Here is an 18025-nt window from a genome sequence, read left to right as displayed (position 1 = left end):
TTTCACAGCTTATCTTCCAGAATAGTCTATAGTGGTAATTTGTATTCATTAAGGTTGCAGAATTATGTGATTAAAAAAACACACACACAATATTTACAAAGAATGTTCAATGTTAAAGAATTAAATATCCATTTGAATTATTGTATATAAAAACAAATAATTTTTACACATTTACTTGATGAATTTAATCATTTCTAACAAACAGCATAATTTGATGACGTTAGCATCTCATTTAAAAATCGCCATAAACACACAAAATGTTTCACCTGTTTTTCAAGAATTTTATCTGGAAATATCCAGTGATAGTCTTCAAGCTGTTGTAAAGTCTGAACAAAGTCCATCCCATACCGATCGTAGACTGCCCTCATCAAATAAACTCGATACCAGTCATTGCCAGAATGCAAACAAATCATTTTTATATGTTCAAATAAAATTTTCTGGTTGGCTTCATGCTTCATGTCTGAAAGTATAATTATTTTAAAATTATAAATTAAAACTTGTGCAATAATTTAAATCGTGCAGACCACTGGAGAGTAAATGTGTTAGGTGTGAGTTGAAGCAGGGAATTTCTATTCCAAAGGATTGCATTATGAATGGGACAACATTGTGGAATAATTCACAAAAAGTAAAGGAACAAGTAAACATGGCCACAGTGCTAAAACATGCCAATCATCAGCTCATTTCTATTAGTCAGCTGTAGCATGCTTACCTACAGGTCAGAAGGCTGTAGGTTCAAGACCTGCTCTCGAGACTGGAGTACAAATTTTAGGCTGACACTTCAGCGCAGTACCGAGGGAGTGCTGCACTGTCAGAGGTGACGTCTTTTGGATGAGATGATAATCTGAGGCCCCATTTGCCCTCTCAGGTGGACATAAAAGACCCTCTCCAATGGAGTCCTCGCCAACATTTATTCCTCAACCAATATCACTAAAAAAAAATCTTTTTGTTATCACATTGCTGTGTGCAAATTGGCTGCCACTGCAGTGACGACACTTTAGAAGTAGTTCATTGACTGTAAGCACTTTGGGATGTCCTGAGACCTTGAAAGGCACTATAAAAATGCAAGTCATTCTTTCTTTTCTATCCTACAGCTGCTCAAGTATCTCTCTTACTAGATTTAGTCACAATTTGTACCATATAATACAGTTTCAAATACCATTAAATAGTAATTTCATGCTTATTTTATATTTGTATAAACATCTATTTTAGTTGGCAAAAAAAACTAAATATAAATATAATTGAACTACTGACAGGGAGAGGAGAATTTCACCTTGCACAGATCAGGTAGTTGGCGGCTGGCAGTGTTGATACTGGCAGCAGCTCTACGTTTTGTCAAATTGGAGTACACAGAACTGTCAAAAAGATTGGACTCGTTGAGAATAACTGCCGAGTCGCCCTAACATCTCAGGTGGTGAGTTCTCAATCTCACCTGGGCCTGGGCTTGGGAGAAACCCAAACACAGTTTTATGTTGTTTGCCAAGGGAGGGTGGGCACATGCCCATTTGTGAGAGCCTTGGCCAATTTCACATAATTTGAAGCAGTCAGCCAGAAGCTACAGAGCAGCTTTGAGAGATCCTGGAAGCAGGGTGTCTTTTAGGTCCTTTCGGCTAGAGAACAGCTTATGTGCAATGGAGAGTGTGGGGGGCATAAAATGATTTAACGTTTTACCTGTGCCGTTCTGTGATTCATGTATCAGTTGAGCTGTAAGATTGAAGCAGAAGCGCAACCTGGCAATGTTCTGCAAGTATTCTGCGGCATTTTCTTTACAGGTAGCAACCTGGCACCTGGCAAATCTGCTGGCAAAGCTACAATTCTGTTTGAGGAGCTCTACATTGCCAAGTCCTCCACACTGTTCAAAGTGACCATACATCGAGTCCTTAAAAGCAAAATACATTTAAAGATTCAGAGGTGTGTCCAAATCTTTAAGTCACCTTTCAGAGTGAGATTGACTTAAACTCTCCTCTTTACCTCAAAACATTTGATGAACAGGAGATAGAGTTCCTTCAGATCTTCTTCCAAGAATATCTTCTCTTCCACACTTGAGAGATACGTCTGCATAAAGACTTTTACCTTATCAAAACTGTCGAAAGACATAGCATTAGCACCCTGAAATTTTATTGTGTTCCATTTATTATATGGAATTGCATATATTTGAGCCATATATGATTGATTTACAGTGCAAACATAAGCCTTCTTTTCCATTGCTCAATCAATTCACCAAGTTCACCTTTCTTTACCCAATTTATCTCACTTATTGCACCCAAATAAAATGCTATATTCAGACAAGACTTGCAGACCAGTCTTAGGGTGCATTCATACCACATATTTAGTGTCGGTACAAAGTAATTTCCACTTTCCACTGATGCTGAACCAGCTGACCTGACTCCAGAGCCAAGTGACATTATCTGACAGTCTCAGAAACAATTTTCATTTTATTCTGCATTGAGTCCAAGTCCCTGGGAAGTCCTTGGGCACTTTGCAAACCCACATACCCTCCTGTTAAATATTTAGAGAGCACACTTCGAATCTTGCTACATTACACTGCTGTCTACATTGCCTTCAGTGGACAGGAGTTGCATTTTTTAACAGGGTGTAAAGAACAACATAGCAATGCAAGAAAGTTGGGGGTTGAGATTCATTCAGGCCCAAAAATGGGCCTGAAGTGGGGGCTCCTCACAGAGCATATGTCTCAACCGAGAGGCCTGAGGCTGGCCTGGAATAATAAAAGAGCGATCTGCCGGCATTTCCCATGCCTCCTCAAGCAGCTCACCTATTTGAAGAAGTTAACATGAGGCTACTTACCTTATTGGCAGCAGCCACACAGCAAGTCCCAGGAGCTGGTGGAGCTGCTTACTTTGGGTTTGTTGCTAATCGAATAAGCTGAAGTAGCTTTAAATCAGTGTGGGTAGAACATCTGTAATGCGCAATGTGTCTTTTGTTGGCAGTGACAAAAGCTGACAAAATTTGGGCTGCAAAATTGTCTACACGCCTGAGACTGGAACAAAGTTGGCAGCATGCCTGGGACACTTGCCTGAAGACATCATCCCGAGGCTAGCTCCAAACCGGGCTTCGTCTCCATAAAATCGGCAATCTGTGGATGCCAAGCAGCTGCCCTGTTGCAAGCGGCAGGTCCAAGGTCTTGGAAAATCTGGGTAACTCTCCAGTGTTTGGGGGATGAGGGGGGGGAATGGGGTGGGACAATGAGTCAATTGGAAAATGGAGGCAAATGTCTGTCCCTCTCGCTCCACATTAATGCAAGTAAAACATGTTTAACTTACCTTCCCACCAGCAACCTCCAATGGTCACTTTCAGGATGGCTGATAAGGCCAAGGTTGACCTAGAGAAACTGAGCAGAGCCACCCACTTTATGTCAAATTTGGGGCAAGGGCCTCGTGGGGGTGGCGGGTAGAGGCTGTCAAAAGAGAGATGTTCGGCCACTAATTAGCATATCAAAGGGGGCCAACACTTGTTTTAACTGGGCACCCCAGATACTTGGTAGTTGCCAGCTGCCAATTTGGCAGCTTTTGGGGAAGATTAGGCACAAGAGATTGCACCAGGAAATTGGTTTCCCCCACCCAGATCACCTTGAGAGGGCCCGTGTCAATTCAATAAGCTAACTTCAATTAAAAAAGTGATTTTTGTTCAACCTCCAGCTGACACTGCATTACCATATATTGTCACTCTGGTCCTGGTTCACTGGGAGTAAGGGCTTTCTCTCAGAGTAATCTTTAACAATGAACATAAGAGAAATGTCTGGTAAAAGCCCTGAAAACATACCAGCACCTTTCATCCTCTGTCAAATTCATGCATAACTAGATATTTAATTAAACTAGTTTGGTTTCTCCCCCTTACCTATAGTGCAGCATAAATTTCAATAAAACGGAACGTATCACAGGGTTGATGTCCACGCATTCAGAGAATGGGGTTAAAGTCCGAGTCTGGTATAGGTTACCTAATATTAAAAATAAAGGGTGTTTTATCATAAGTTTACAGATTGCTTCCATTTTAATTTTATTGCTGGCCTATGTGTAAAAGACAACACCAAACTTATATTTGAACATTCAAACATGGTCAGTACTAGGAATTTAGTTATTTCTAATACAGACAAAAATAACAATGAAAACTATCCAATAGTGAAGACAGGGTGTTGCAGAGTGTCAGTCTGCACATTACACTGGTTCATGACACAGTGATGTGCAACATGAGGAAACCTGCTACTTGGAACACGAAATGGATAGTACTTGGGAAATTTCATGCAAGATGTGAAGGGCTTCATTGTAAAGGCTGAGATCAAAACCATTCTCAGAAAGTGATCTGGGTTTTTTTTTCTCACTGAAACCCGAATTCCACTTCAGCTTAGAACAACGGGTTTAAAGATTAGATTAGATTAGAGATACAGCACTGAAACAGGCCCTTCGGCCCACCGAGTCTGTGCCGAACATCAACCACCCATTTATACTAATCCTACACTAATCCCATATTCCTACCAAACATCCCCACCTGTCCCTATATTTCCCTACCACCTACCTATACTAGTGACAATTTATAATGGCCAATTTACCTATCAACCTGCAAGTCTTTGGCATGTGGGAGGAAACCGGAGCACCCGGAGGAAACCCACGCAGACACAGGGAGAACTTGCAAACTCCACACAGGCAGTACCCGGAATTGAACCCAGGTCCCTGGAGCTGTGAGGCTGCGGTGCTAACCACTGCGCCACTGTGCCGCCCTCTTTGCTGTCTGGGAGGATTCAAAGGGAAGTCAGCTGGGGCAGTCTCAGTGGACATGAACTCAGCACAAACTGGTGATAAAATACAGATCTCATTCCAAGTTGCATATGTGGATAATGGGAAGAAATCCCAGTCTGGTACAGTAGGTGGTGGTACTCTTTTGTGTTTGGGGTACAAGCATCTTTGTAGGGTGGAGTCGGGGGAGTTTTTCTATTTAATGTCTCCTTTAGTGGCTGTTCCAGATGGGCACTTTGAGAGTAGTGCTACTTTGGCTGCATTATGGGTGAGACTAAGTCAACTGCATCACGGTTTTGTGCCCAATAAGCTTGTGCAAAGGCTCCCAGCCCCTGAGTGTTCACCCTCACAATAGGACACCTCGTGTACATTGTAGGCCTGACGCTTCTGCCCACATTATGCATTTGGCACCTGTCGTATCACCAGCCTCTCAATGTCTGAAGACAGAATGAAATCCTCAATGTTATTATCAGTGGAGATTTGTTACTTTCCACATCAATGCATACCTCCAGGTAATTCCCTGACTGCGATTAGTAATGACAGCAGCAATGTAATCACTTCATCACAAGGTGGAGAATCTTCGCTGAAGCAAAACCTGGAAACAATCTCCATGAAAAACATATTGCACCTCTGACGGAAGTCATTATGTTTTTCCAAAGCCTTTCTGTAAAATTTTAAAAATATATATTTTAGAGTTATAACTACTTTATAGTGTTAGACTTTAATGTCTCACTACCAAGTTATTCCTACTATACCCATATGTGTCTATGCATTGACAGTACAGGAGGACATAAGCAGTTCCAATCTACAGCTTCTGACTCTTAAGAAATAATCACAGTACTCGAAGTGTAGTCTGCCTGTATAGTATAGATTTATATAGTGCTGTTATGGAGATATATATATATATATAAGCAGTCTATGAAGTTTCATTGCTTCTCCAGATTATACATTGAAAATCTATTGAGGTCCATTTTTAAGTCACTGGGTTTCACATCTTTTTCAACCTTTACATTTGTTGTTGCTGAAACTCATTTGAGTGGCTAGGGACATGAGGAAGTAATCAAATAAGACCTTGCTTCAGACAACAGGAATACAGAATCCACATGAAATAGCATGAATGTGGGTCACAGAGTTTATCTGGAGGGAGAGTTTAAGCAAGGATGAGAGCAGTGAACTCAGAAGAGAGGTGAGTTGAGATGGAGGTTGAAATCACCAGGGATGAGGAGTAACTCAGTGTCAATGCTGAGGGAGGGAAAGTAATGAGGATATCTCAGTGAGAAATTTGGTGTGGGGCTTAGATGGACAGTAGAGAACAAGAATTTTAAAGGAGGTGAGGGGTGAAACCTGGTGATGTGCTTAAAGGAGAAAAGGTGGCAAAGGAGTAGAGTGACGAACCAAGGTGAGATTTGGTAATCAGAGTTTCACTGTCACTGTGGTAGTTTGGGCAGGGTAGATGGTGGAAAGTCAGATGAGGAGGTTACAGTAAGGGGCAAAGTGTCATCTCCCATAAGCCAAGTTTCCGTCAAGGCCATCATGTCAAAGCAACTATGAAAAGGCAATGGATGACAAGGGCATTATTCACAAGTGAATAAGAAGGGCATTCTGGAGGGAGATGTAAAGGGGGCAGTGATGGTTGCTCTGATGGCAGAGTCCAAGGTTCCGTGGTGGGGGGGGGGGGGGGCGGGGGGTGAGTGGGATGGGAAGGATGGTAATGATATTGGCCATCGGTGGACTTGCTGAGCAAGTAGGTGGTGAGAGGAGAATGAGGCAGTTGGGGTTGCTGCCAAACAGCCAGGGAGACAGAGGTGAAGCCTCAATGGAGCCTTCAGAGAAGGCTGAGAGAGGCACAGAGGGAAGCTACGCGCTTTTCTCTGATGGAGTCAAGCCTGGGATGGCAGCAGGAGAACAGGAAGGTGGAGGAATAGAGAAAGGTTGGGGTAGTGATTTGGGGGGGCAATCCGAGTCCCAGTTAACACATTCCAAAACAACATAGGGCAGACACATTCTACATCCTCTCCACTTTCAACTGAAACCTCTGCAAGTGGCCCTAGTCTGCTGGATTGACACGATAATTTAATATAAATCCAGCAGAAAACCCTGCTTACAATGTCCCACAGAAGTAGTTAATTTTGCCTCTAACTCTTGTACTCTTTTGTTAAAGTAATTAGGCAAAAGGCAAAACTCTGAAACTTGATTTTGAAGAGTCAAACTTACTTGAGATGGACAGAGGCTTGGATTTTGAAGGAAGCTGGCACAGCTGTCTTACAATTTGGGCAAAAATTCTGAACCTGAAGTGACTGATCCAGACAGTTGAAGCAGAAGACATGTCCACAGGGAAGGCAGGCTGGATCCTTCAGCACACCATGGCAGACTGGGCATTCTTTGATGCCATACCTGAGGTAGAACAACACGACAAGAAACTATGAAGACATTGTAATTATCACAGCTTTCTCATTTAACTCCCATTGGTCATTTTGCATGATCTCCCAAAAGGAGCGATTGGCCCAGGCTACAGAATTAGCCACAACTGGCTTTAGTGCTGTTTCGTGTTTGGCGTGGCTCAAGCAAGCAGTGAAGCCTAGGTTGTTTTCTCTTAGTGCAGAATTTCTTTCTGTTGGGAGTTCAGCAAAGAAATGATCCCCTCAACCAACTCAGTCCTGCAGTCTCGAGAAGCAGACAACACAAAATTTGACCCTGCTAGTTGGCAGAGAAGCACTTTACTGCATTTGCTGCCAAGCTTCTATAATATACATTCAGGGTCTTTTTGTTTTATATGCAGAAACATTAACACATTAGGCAACATTCTCTGTTTGCATGTTGCAACACCAGTGCACAGCATCATGTAATGAATGGCAAGCACTAATTCAAGAAACAAAGACAAATGGGCCAAAAATAAACTTTAACACACCTAGCAATGCAATTATTCAGAGGAACTACATGAGATTTGGCAACGAATTTAAGAGTGAAATTTACCTGTAGTCCAAATGACTAGCTTCCTCATTGCACAACTGCAATACTTTAATTACTCCTTCAACAGTTCTGTTTTTTTTCAAATCAGAGGATGTTCTGAGAATCTGTGTAAAACCATTGAATAAATTTATACTGATTGATGTAATCACAAAACTAATTCTTCATCAGGAAATGGAATAATTCTGGTGTCAAAAAGCATGGGAAACTTCCAAATGACAATCAAAAATAGAATCAAGCCTAGAAATTACTGTCTGTGATTTTAATAGAAGAACAATTAAAATATCTGTACAACTTTCTTCTGTCTGCTATTTTAAAAGAGGTGCTTGCCTGTTTATATTAAATGAGTTAGTGCCCCATTATAAGAGTGGACAAAGGAAGGAGCACACGAATATCATAAGAACGCATTAAGCCGCTCATATTATGAACAGTAAAACGGATGGAGCTTTAGCCTTTAAAGAAAAATAACTTGCAGAAGATTCTTCTGGGAAATAAGTTTTCTTGAGAAATTCTAGGATGATATTTTGTCCTCTCAAAGGATTCAGTTAAATGAACCTTACAAAAATCAATGAGATGGTACAGTTTTGTTTCATCTCTGACACCCTGGGCTGAATACATAAACTGATTTTCTCGGAATTGAAGAATTTGTACTATTTGAGTAAGGCGCTCTTCTGAGTCTGGGGTTAAGGCACATTTTGGGGCAGAGTAGAGAGAGTTTTAATCTAATTCAGCCTGTGCTATACATGAGCTGGGAATGCCAGCAGATAGTGGCCTTTAAGTTTGAGTAAAGCTCTTTGGAAGTTTGATACAGTAGAGATTATGTTAGATCTGCTGCAAAGAATTTACAACAGAGGAAGAAACTGAACATTGAATTTCTCAATAAAGTACAAGTGGTGATTAACAATGGGAGGAAATCCTAAAGCATAAAGGCCTGCTTGGATAAAAAGGATACTCACATTGACCAGTTTAGGAATGAGGGATTACAGGTTATACGTGTGTAAAGTTAAAGAAGGATTATTTTGCTAAACTATCATGTAGAGTTTTTCTTTAACTCTTTACAACTAGGAAGTTGGCCCCTCTGTGACTATGAGCTGACAAGCAATCTAACTTTCTGCTCAGTGTCAGTGTGCATACAGTGAGTTATTTGCCGGTGCAGATTGTTGAGATATTTGTACACAACCTAAGTGTTTACCATCAATCTACAATAATAAAGAGATAGTCAAAGAGACACCCAGGAATCTCATGTGCTTAGCATTCGTAGCATTCAAACAATTCCTTAATAAAATCATTTATATATAATTGTCATGAACACATTCACTGCATACATGACGACAATTCCATTTATTGCACAGTTTTGTTTACCTTCTGAAGCTGTGCGCAATGTTTTACAGCAATGTCTCGTAACCTGGGATCGGTGTCACCCGCACTGAAAACGACATGTTCGATAAACACGCCCAACACAAGTACACGTTCCCAGTTTGATCTAACAGTTCATAAAATAAATACCATTACTACTCTTTGTAATGATTCTAAAATTGAAATTGTTAATTGTAAGAATAAGAAAAGCGTAAACTTTATCAGAACTAAAGTGCCTACAGTTGTCTTAAGAGTTTAGGTGATAGGAAATTGATGGTTTGGGCAATCAATTCATACCACAATCTCCCACAGGCTGAGTGCTCAATCCCACATGGCAGGCAGCAGTGAGGTGTGTTTCCACTAGAAGGGACAAAATGCAGCTCACCTTGTCTGTCCTGGCTGTTTGCTCAAGCAGGCCAAAACTAATGCCACTGCCCTCCTCTCTCCCCATAGATATCACCTGTCCTCTGCTCCCTCAACAACAAAATCTTGTATTTATATAGTGCCTTTAATGTAATGAAATATCCCAAGTTGTTTTACAAGAGCATTATAAATCAAAATATGACACAGCAACATAAGGAGAATTTGGGCAGACAACCGAAAGCTTGGTCAAAGAGGTAGGTTTTAAGGAGCGTCTTAAAGGAGAAAAGTGAGGCATGGCCTCCAAAGGTGGAGCGATTAAAATTAGGGATGTTTGAGAATTAGATGAGTGAAAATTTCTTGGAGGGTTGTGGGGCTGGAGGAGATTACAGAGATAGGGAGGGGTGAGGCCAAGGAGGGATTTGAAAACAAGGATGAGAATTTTAAAATCAAGACATTCCTTGACCGGGAGCCAATGTAGGTCAGTAAGCACAAGGGTGAAAGATGAATGGGACTTGGTGCAAGCTAAGACATGGGCAGCAGAGTTTTGGATGACCTCAAGTTTACAAGGGTGGAATGTGGTAGACCAGCCATAAGTATGTTGGAATAATCAAGTCTAGAGGTTACAAAGGAATAAATGAGGGTTTCAGCAGCAGATGAGTCGAGATGGGGTAAAGTCAGACATAGTTACAGAGGAAATAGGTGATCTTAGTAACAGCACAAATACACGGTCAGGAGCTCATCTTGGGTCAAATATGACATCAAGATGGCGAATAGACTGGTTAGTCTCAGACTGTTGCCAGGGCAAAGAATGGAGTCAGTAGCTAGGGAATGGAGCTTGTAGTGGGGTCCAAAAACAATGGCTTCTGTCTTTCCAGTACTTAATTGGAGGAAATTTCTGCTCATCCAGGACTAGATGACAGATAAGCAGTCTGATAATTTAGCAACAGTAGAGAGGAGTCATGAGAGGTAGTGGTGAGGTACAATTGGATGTTGTCAGCGTACATGTGAAAACTAACACTGTGCTTTTGATGTGCTACTGAGGGGCAGCATGTAGATAAGAAATAGGAGCGGCCAAGGATAGATCCTTGGGGGACAGCAGAGGTAACTGTGTAGGAGCAAGAAGAGAAGCCATTACAAGTGATAGTCTGGCTATGATTAGATAAATAAGAATGGGACCAGGTGAAAGCAGTCCCATCCAGCTGAATGATAGTCGAGAGACACTGGAGGAGAATGGTGTGGTCAACCATGCCAAAGGCTGCAGATAGATCAATAAGGACGAGGAGGGAAAGTTTACCGTTATCACAGTCACATAGGATGTTATGTGTGACTTTGATAAGAGCTGTTTCAGTACTGTAGCACGGTGGCAACCTGATTGGAGGGATTCAAACATGGAGTTCTGGGAAAGATGCATGCGGATTTGAGAAGCGACAACCTGTTCAAGGAAAGGAAAGGGAGGTTGGAGATGGGATGGCAGTTTGGAAGGACAGTGAGGCCAAAGGTTGCTTTTTTGAGCAGAAGGGTGATGAAAGCAGAGTTAATAGGAGAAAGGGGCAACATCTGAAGAAAGTGAATCATAAACAATAGCAGCTAACAAGGGGACCAGGAGGGGAAGTTGGGGGAGTCACCATATAACTTGCTAAAATGACTTATATACTCATAAAACAATGGGTGTCTCAGAACAGAATGGGTAGGATGCTATGTACTGCCCTGCATTAACTGGTTTTAAATGCACATAGCACAAAATTCCTGCAAGCAATTGCACATTAAAAAAAGAACAAGTTTTAAAAACATACTTATTTATATACATAATATTTATAATTCCATTTGATGACCATTAACAGAATAGATTGTAAAGACAGTAGCTTGTTATAATAGTCAAATTGGACAAATTATATTTGGACCTTGCTATGCTATTGGCCATACTAGGCAGCAACCTAATGTAACCTGTCGGGTAACAGGGTAATAATCCATCGTTCCATCAGTTTTTAATGATGGTTCGAGGTTCTACTACAATCAGCTGGTAGCTGGGACAATCAGCAAGAATATTTTTGTCCAGTCATTAATGGGACTGAAAACATTAACAGGAATATAAAATGGGGAATACATTTTATACTTGCATTGGCTTCTCCAGTTGCATTACTGACTAAGGAAAATGTAGCCTGAGACCTGGAATAGGGTGCGGCTTTAACAACATGAAACAACACATTTATCAACAGATACTGCTTGAGATGAACAAAATATGAGGCTTGCCTGATTTGAGCAATAGTTTGCTGGCATATTGGTTTGCACACTTTGATGTAATTTTTGTCATAAACTAGTTCAACTGATGGCTGTACGATTTCCATTACTTCTATTAATTCTTTACAGTCCTTGATTGTTACGATATCTAAAGCTTGAGCCTTTTCAGCACACGCATAAGCAGCAAATAAATCAAGAGTCTGAAAAATAAGCACAAACATTACACTTTTGAAGAGAAGTTCTCCTTGATTAAATAATTTCAACATTGATAACTGTGGAAGCAGTTAATTTTCTCAATGGCTGCTTGATGATATTGCTCTTGGTCATGGTCACTTTAATTAGTCCTTACCCATTTGACAATGTCTAGAGCTGCATTTAGTATATAACAAGACAGCGAGTGGCCTCACAATTTCTGGTGCTACACTGCAATACTGAAAGCGTGGAGGAGCTGGACTTCTGCCTGCCATTCTATCCTGGCCCTGATTCAATCTCAAGTCTCAGGGAAGGTGTCATTTCTTAAAGTGGGAAAATGCCCGTCTTCTCCTGCCATGCCCTGGTCATCCACCACATGGGGGATAAGGAACTTCTGAAAGGCACCTTCCATTACAGCTGAAGGACAATTGAAATTTCTTCCTGCATCAACTGCTGTGAGGAACCTGGCATTTTGGGTGCCACTTTAGCCAGGATAGCATTGTGGCACACAAGAATGCCTGTAGCATTACTCTGAGGGTCAAAGGAAGTGGAACTGGTGGGATGTAAGAATATAGGCTTATCAGGGTATTTAGAGAGATTAGACATTGCTGGAGTTAAGTGATCCGAAGCTTTTTGGTAGAGTTACTTTTAAAATCCACTGTTCAAGACTGTCTTCTGACTCCAGACAACTGTTTTTTATTCTTTCATGGGATGTCAGTGTTGATGGCAAGACCAGCATTCATTGCCCATCCCTAATTGCCCTTGAGAGTGTGGTGGTGAGCTGCCTTCTTGAACCATTGCAGTCTATCTGGTGTAGGTACACCGACAGTGCTGTTAGGGAGGGAGTTCCAGGTTTTTGACCCAGAGACAGTGAAGGAATGACGGTATAGTTCCAAGCCAGGATGGTGTGTGGCTTGGAGGGGAATTTGCAGGTGGTGGCGTTCCCATGTGTCTGCTGCCCTTGTCTTTCGAGGTGGTAGAGGTCATGGGTTTGGAAGGTGCTGTCAAAGGAGACTTGGTGAGTTGCTGCACTGTGGGTTGTATATGGTACACACTGTTGCCACTGTGCGGCAGTGGTGGAGAGAGTGACTGTTTAAGGTGGTGCATGGGGTGCCAATCAAGTGAGCTGCTTTGTCTTGGATGGTGTTGAGCTTCTTGAGTGTTGTTGGAGCCACACTCATCCAGGCAAGTGGAGAGTATTCCATCACGCTCCTGGCTTGTGTCTTGTGGATGGTGGACAGGCTTTGGGAAGTCAGAAGGTGATTTACTTGCTGCATAATTCTTGGCTGTTGACCAGCTCTTGTAGCCACAGTATTTATATGGCTGGTCCAGTTAAGTTTCTGGTCAATCTTATCACCCATGATGTTGACGGTGGGGGATTCAGCGATGGTAATGTTATTGAATGTCAAGGGGGAGATGGTTAGATTCTCACTTGTTGGAGATGGTCATTACCTGGCACTTTTGTGGTGTGAATATTACTGAGCACATATCAACCTAAGCCTGAATGTTGTCCAGGTCTTGCTGCATGTGGATACAGATTGCTTCAGTACCACAGTATCACAAGTGCAGTATCACAAAATGGCTTTGTTGCTGCAAAATTAATTGCTATTGCTAGAAGAGAGAGAAAAACAGTGCCTACAGCATTATCTCTCATCTCTGACTGTAGGAATGAGTTTAAAACTTTTGAATTTGTTGAAATATAATCAAACATAATCCTCCCCTTTTACTAGTGTTTAGTATTAAGATTTGCTAGATTGCAGCTTCCTACATTTGCTAACATACAGTTTTATTTCTCTTTGATTGGAATTAGTAAAGGGAACATTGCTTAAGTTAGGATTTCTTTACACTTAGAACTCAGTTGTCTTAAAAGGGCCTGAGTTGAGTCTTAAACTGTGAAAACAGAAGAAGCTGGTGCTATGGCTAAAGGCAGATAAGAGAGGCCCGAAGCCCGTGCCTGAACACTGAACTGGCTGTGCCTATATATTGGGTGGCAGTTCTGGCTTTTACATATATCCTAGGGGGTTTGGGTCATTCTCAATATAGAAGGGTCAAAGAGGACACTGGAGAAGACAAGCGTATGTGAGTGGATGGTTTAAAGAATGGGACACGCCTTTTACCCAAGGATCAACTGAGTAATGCAATTTGCAACTGTTCCTTGTAAAATACAGCTTACATTATGTTATGTATTAATTCTCGCTTATGCTTAAATAAAATCATAACTGTTAGAAATATGGAGTCAGTTTCTAACAATTGGACAAACAGTCTGGAGGAACTTCAAATTTATTATGGGACTTCTGTTGGGCGATGTCATGCCACCAGTCCTGTCTCTTCTGACTTCAGCACAGGAAGGTGGAAACGACAAGTCCCCACCCCGAACCTCTGGTGGAACTTTTCAACATTTATAAAAGGTGTTACAAAAGTGCTTCCATTTTTTGTTAATTTTTTTTAAAGAGGACTTTGGTTTTAAAACTGAAAAGGATTCCATAGATGCTGGACTTGGTGTTTTGTTTTTTGAAGATTTTTTGGACTTGGTTTGTGAACAACCCTAACTGGAAGTCACCTGTCTTCAGATAAGTACCCAGCAGGGGCTTTTTGTGCTGGAGAGGATATTTACAGAGCAGTGACAGGTCACGATTTATAGGGATCAGGAGGCTTGACTCTTGAGATATTGCTTTTGGTTTCACTTTGCACAGTGTGTTGGGGGATGGAGAGTGTTTTGAAAGGAGTTTAAAAAAATCAACCTGCCAAAGACAAAACCCCAGCTCAGCCTTTTCCATCCCTTTGAAAAGCCTGCCAGCTTTTCGATCTCTTTGAGAAGCTCTTTGAAGTGAGTATACGATGCCAGAAACCCGTTGCCACATTTCTCCTGGAAAGTTTGTCAAACTGATATTTAACGTTGTCTGAAAAGAACTGTTCTAGAAAGATCCCACTGACAGCCATCTACACGTATTTGGGGTGCCAGAACAAAGAGACAACTGACATCTCTTTTTTCTTCAAAAATTAGCAAGTATTTGGCCAAAGTATTCTTTTTTGTCTTTTTTTTGTAACAGAACTGGTTAAGTCTTGTTTTATAATACACTGATAATGTTTGTGGTTTATTAAAGAAACCTGGTTGGTGTATTTTGTTCTGGGATAAAGAGTAGAGTATATGATTGATCCTATCAGTAACTGGGTAAACATTTAATATGTTGTGACCTGTGGAGAAGTGGAACTAGAAAAAACAGTGCATTCCTCCTGCCTCGGCCATAACAAAAGGGACAGAGAACCCAGTGGAGCCTATCCTGAGCTCTGACCTCCTCCACCTAGTTCATCCTGCCCTAGCACGGTTCTAAATCCAAGAATTCCATGACTATGCCAGCTAAAATATAATCACACTGGAGTCAAAAACACTGGGGTTGTATGCAACGTTCCACACCCATAGATTTTATTTTTATTTTGTTTTTTTCCCCAAAATTTGCATTTTCTTCTCCCTCATAAGTAGCAACGCAATCCTTTTTACCTGGGAAGACAGAGAACTTTGTCAACTTTCTTTGATGTTCATTCATGCTGCTCTTTACTTAATGAACAAAAAGCATGATATTTATTGCCCAGGGCATTTTATATTTTTATCCTGGAGCGAATCATTAAAAAGCAGTGATTTTTAAAACATTTGCATCAAGTCCTTGCCAAGAAATAGGCAGTTCTTCATGTGTAAGCTATAGTTGAGGTTTATTGCATTCACCAATGTTGTTCAAAACCCATAAGTTAAAAGATGGCAAATTTTTCATTGGCACTAACTAGTAATGTTACCTCTTAGGATTAAAAAAAACACTGTTTTTTTTTAGAACATTACAGCGCAGTACAGGCCCTTCGGCCCTCGATGTTGCGCCGACCTGTGAAACCATCTGACCTACACTATTCCATTTTCATCCATATGTCTATCCAATGACCACTTAAATGCCCTTAAATCCCCCTTAAGGATCCCAAAAACACGATTCTTTAGATTCTTTTAATTCACTAGCACAACGGGCTGTAACAGAACCAGAAGGGATAAGTAATTAGTTATCATAATCCTGCTGTTTCTCCTGGCTGTTTCTGATGAAGCTACATGTGGAGTGCCAATGAACAGAGATTCTCATTACACTCAGCTTTCCAAAAATGGAGTTAAGTCATTAGAAATACAACCAGCAGATTTGAGTGTTAGGTGGCAATGAGATTCAGAATAACAGAATTGAAAAATGTGCATGTTTAAGTTTGATACAAGGGCAGTCTTTAATTGAGTAACAGAAATGCATATATATCATACTTCCAAAGTAAGGTTAAGACTGAATGACTGAAGGATTAACCAAAATGGATTTGTCCTGTCAGTAAAATGATTGAATGAATATAACAACACATTTAATATTGCTTTCAGATCACATTTAAAGCACCTTGCATTTTACTATCAAATTCTTCATAAACTTTAAACATTTTGTAATATTTTCATAAGACTCACCATTTCCTGAGTATTAGAACACAATGTTCCCTGTATATAATGATAAATGTGTTCCAGAATTTTTGGATACAGTGCAATTGTCTTGGACAAATTATGTAGACGATTTTTGAAAACGTTATATGCAATGTGAATCCAGGGAGGTGATTGCTCTTGAAGGGTCAGACCACAATCATTGTGTAGTTCGTTCAGGCAGGAAATAAATGCTATCTTGAAAACCTTTAATAAAAAAAGAAAATGGAAAATAACATTCAGTGCAGCTGGAGCACCTTCAACCAAAAATAATTCAAAATAGTCAGCCTTTTGAATATCCTCCCATTTTCGTCACTACATTGCCGTAACTTTGCCGGAAGTGTATCGGAAACCTGCCGCACTTTTGGCAAAATTATGGGGATGCAGCTGGCCGAAAGTCTGAGGAAATTCAGGGCCACAGTAGAACAATGTTTGGGATTCCTTCTATGTGACAGAAGAAATCGTAGCTTTGCAAATGAGAATACAACTTACTGAAGACCCAGCCATTTTAAGGATGTACATGATGGACTTTTTCTTTGGCTATCACTGAATTAAGTGGGGTGGAGGGTGGGGAGGGGGGTCAGCATTCTTATCAGTACTGACTGTTGATTCAGCGCAGTTAACTGCTGGTGTACAACAAAAACACAATACATTCTGCTTTACTGATGCTGATGCGACTCATTCTCGAGATGCTTATGCTTGTGCAGAACACTGCTTGGAATCTTAACATTCATTCAATTCTTATGTTTTGTCTGCACCCACTTTCGCTTGTACTCATTACCACTTTGTTTCCGGCTGCAAGCATTGCTCCGCCAGTGATGTTTATCAGTGGAACATGTTCATTTCTAGCACACCCTTGTCATTTTATAATGTCAAAGTTGTTTAATGGTGCTGCCAGTCCTCATGCTCATTATCATTGGAAACAATTTCATTTTACCTTTGTAACAAATACCAGATAGAACAGTCCTTCATGCCATCACCTGAAATGAATGGTTCTGCTGCTGCACAGATTGTTCCTTTAATGCTGGTTAGGTACCAATGGTGTCATCACTCCAGCATTATATACTGATTAAATAACATTCGGATTCCCATTCAGTTCAACTATGTTTGTGTGTCACTTCAGTTAGCAAGCTGCCTTACTGTCACAAATTGTGCAGGGGTCCACAAGTGATTTGCTTCCATTTCAGCTGATGTGGGATATTAGGGACGTCAGGAGGTGGGGCAACTGGAAAGTTCAATATATATGTTATCTGCCCCGTTAATATTGTAAATTTTTTTCAACTGTAATCAGATTTACCTCAATTTTATCAAACGGGATATTGATGGTCATCAAAATAAAATCAATCAGGTATCGCTGACCAAGGTCACACTTGGTTTCTTCGCTTTGACATCCCAAATACTCTCCGAGTTTACTTTTGTTAAAACTGTCGACAAATTTCAGCATTTTTGCCCTGTCTCTGTCAGCTGCCCCTGAATGAGAAGAATATTTTATAATGTTTCGTTGACATTGTACAGGGAACCAGTCAAACAAAATCTAACACACTTGCTGATTCTTTAGTAACAGATATAAGTTGACGTATAAACATACAAGAACAATTTGCATTTATCTCGCACCTTTAACATAGTAAAACATCCCAAGGCACTAAACAGGAGCATTATCAGACAAAATTTGACTCTGAGC

The 18025-nt window shown here is 40.8% G+C and overlaps 1 protein-coding gene across 5 annotated transcripts in view; it reads right to left on the bottom strand.

Annotated features, from left to right (window-relative positions):
- LOC137384369 (E3 ubiquitin-protein ligase rnf213-alpha-like) overlaps positions 1 to 18025 on the bottom strand; it is a 164380-nt gene that overhangs the window by 31511 nt on the left and 114844 nt on the right. For all 5 annotated transcript variants that reach the window (XM_068058308.1, XM_068058310.1, XM_068058311.1 and 2 more), the window contains 11 exons: positions 17642 to 17814; positions 16336 to 16551; positions 11682 to 11869; positions 9075 to 9195; positions 7719 to 7819; positions 6960 to 7139; positions 5252 to 5409; positions 3853 to 3952; positions 1969 to 2080; positions 1669 to 1876; positions 267 to 460 (listed from right to left, as the gene is read on the bottom strand). In XM_068058308.1, the coding sequence (XP_067914409.1) occupies positions 267 to 460; positions 1669 to 1876; positions 1969 to 2080; positions 3853 to 3952; positions 5252 to 5409; positions 6960 to 7139; positions 7719 to 7819; positions 9075 to 9195; positions 11682 to 11869; positions 16336 to 16551; positions 17642 to 17814 (1751 nt within the window). The remainder of the gene's footprint in view (positions 1 to 266; positions 461 to 1668; positions 1877 to 1968; positions 2081 to 3852; positions 3953 to 5251; positions 5410 to 6959; positions 7140 to 7718; positions 7820 to 9074; positions 9196 to 11681; positions 11870 to 16335; positions 16552 to 17641; positions 17815 to 18025) is intronic.

Source organism: Heterodontus francisci, chromosome 26 (genome assembly GCF_036365525.1).
Source record: "Heterodontus francisci isolate sHetFra1 chromosome 26, sHetFra1.hap1, whole genome shotgun sequence".
NCBI lineage: Eukaryota > Metazoa > Chordata > Chondrichthyes > Heterodontiformes > Heterodontidae > Heterodontus > Heterodontus francisci.
This window is presented reverse-complemented; position numbering and strand designations above follow the sequence as displayed.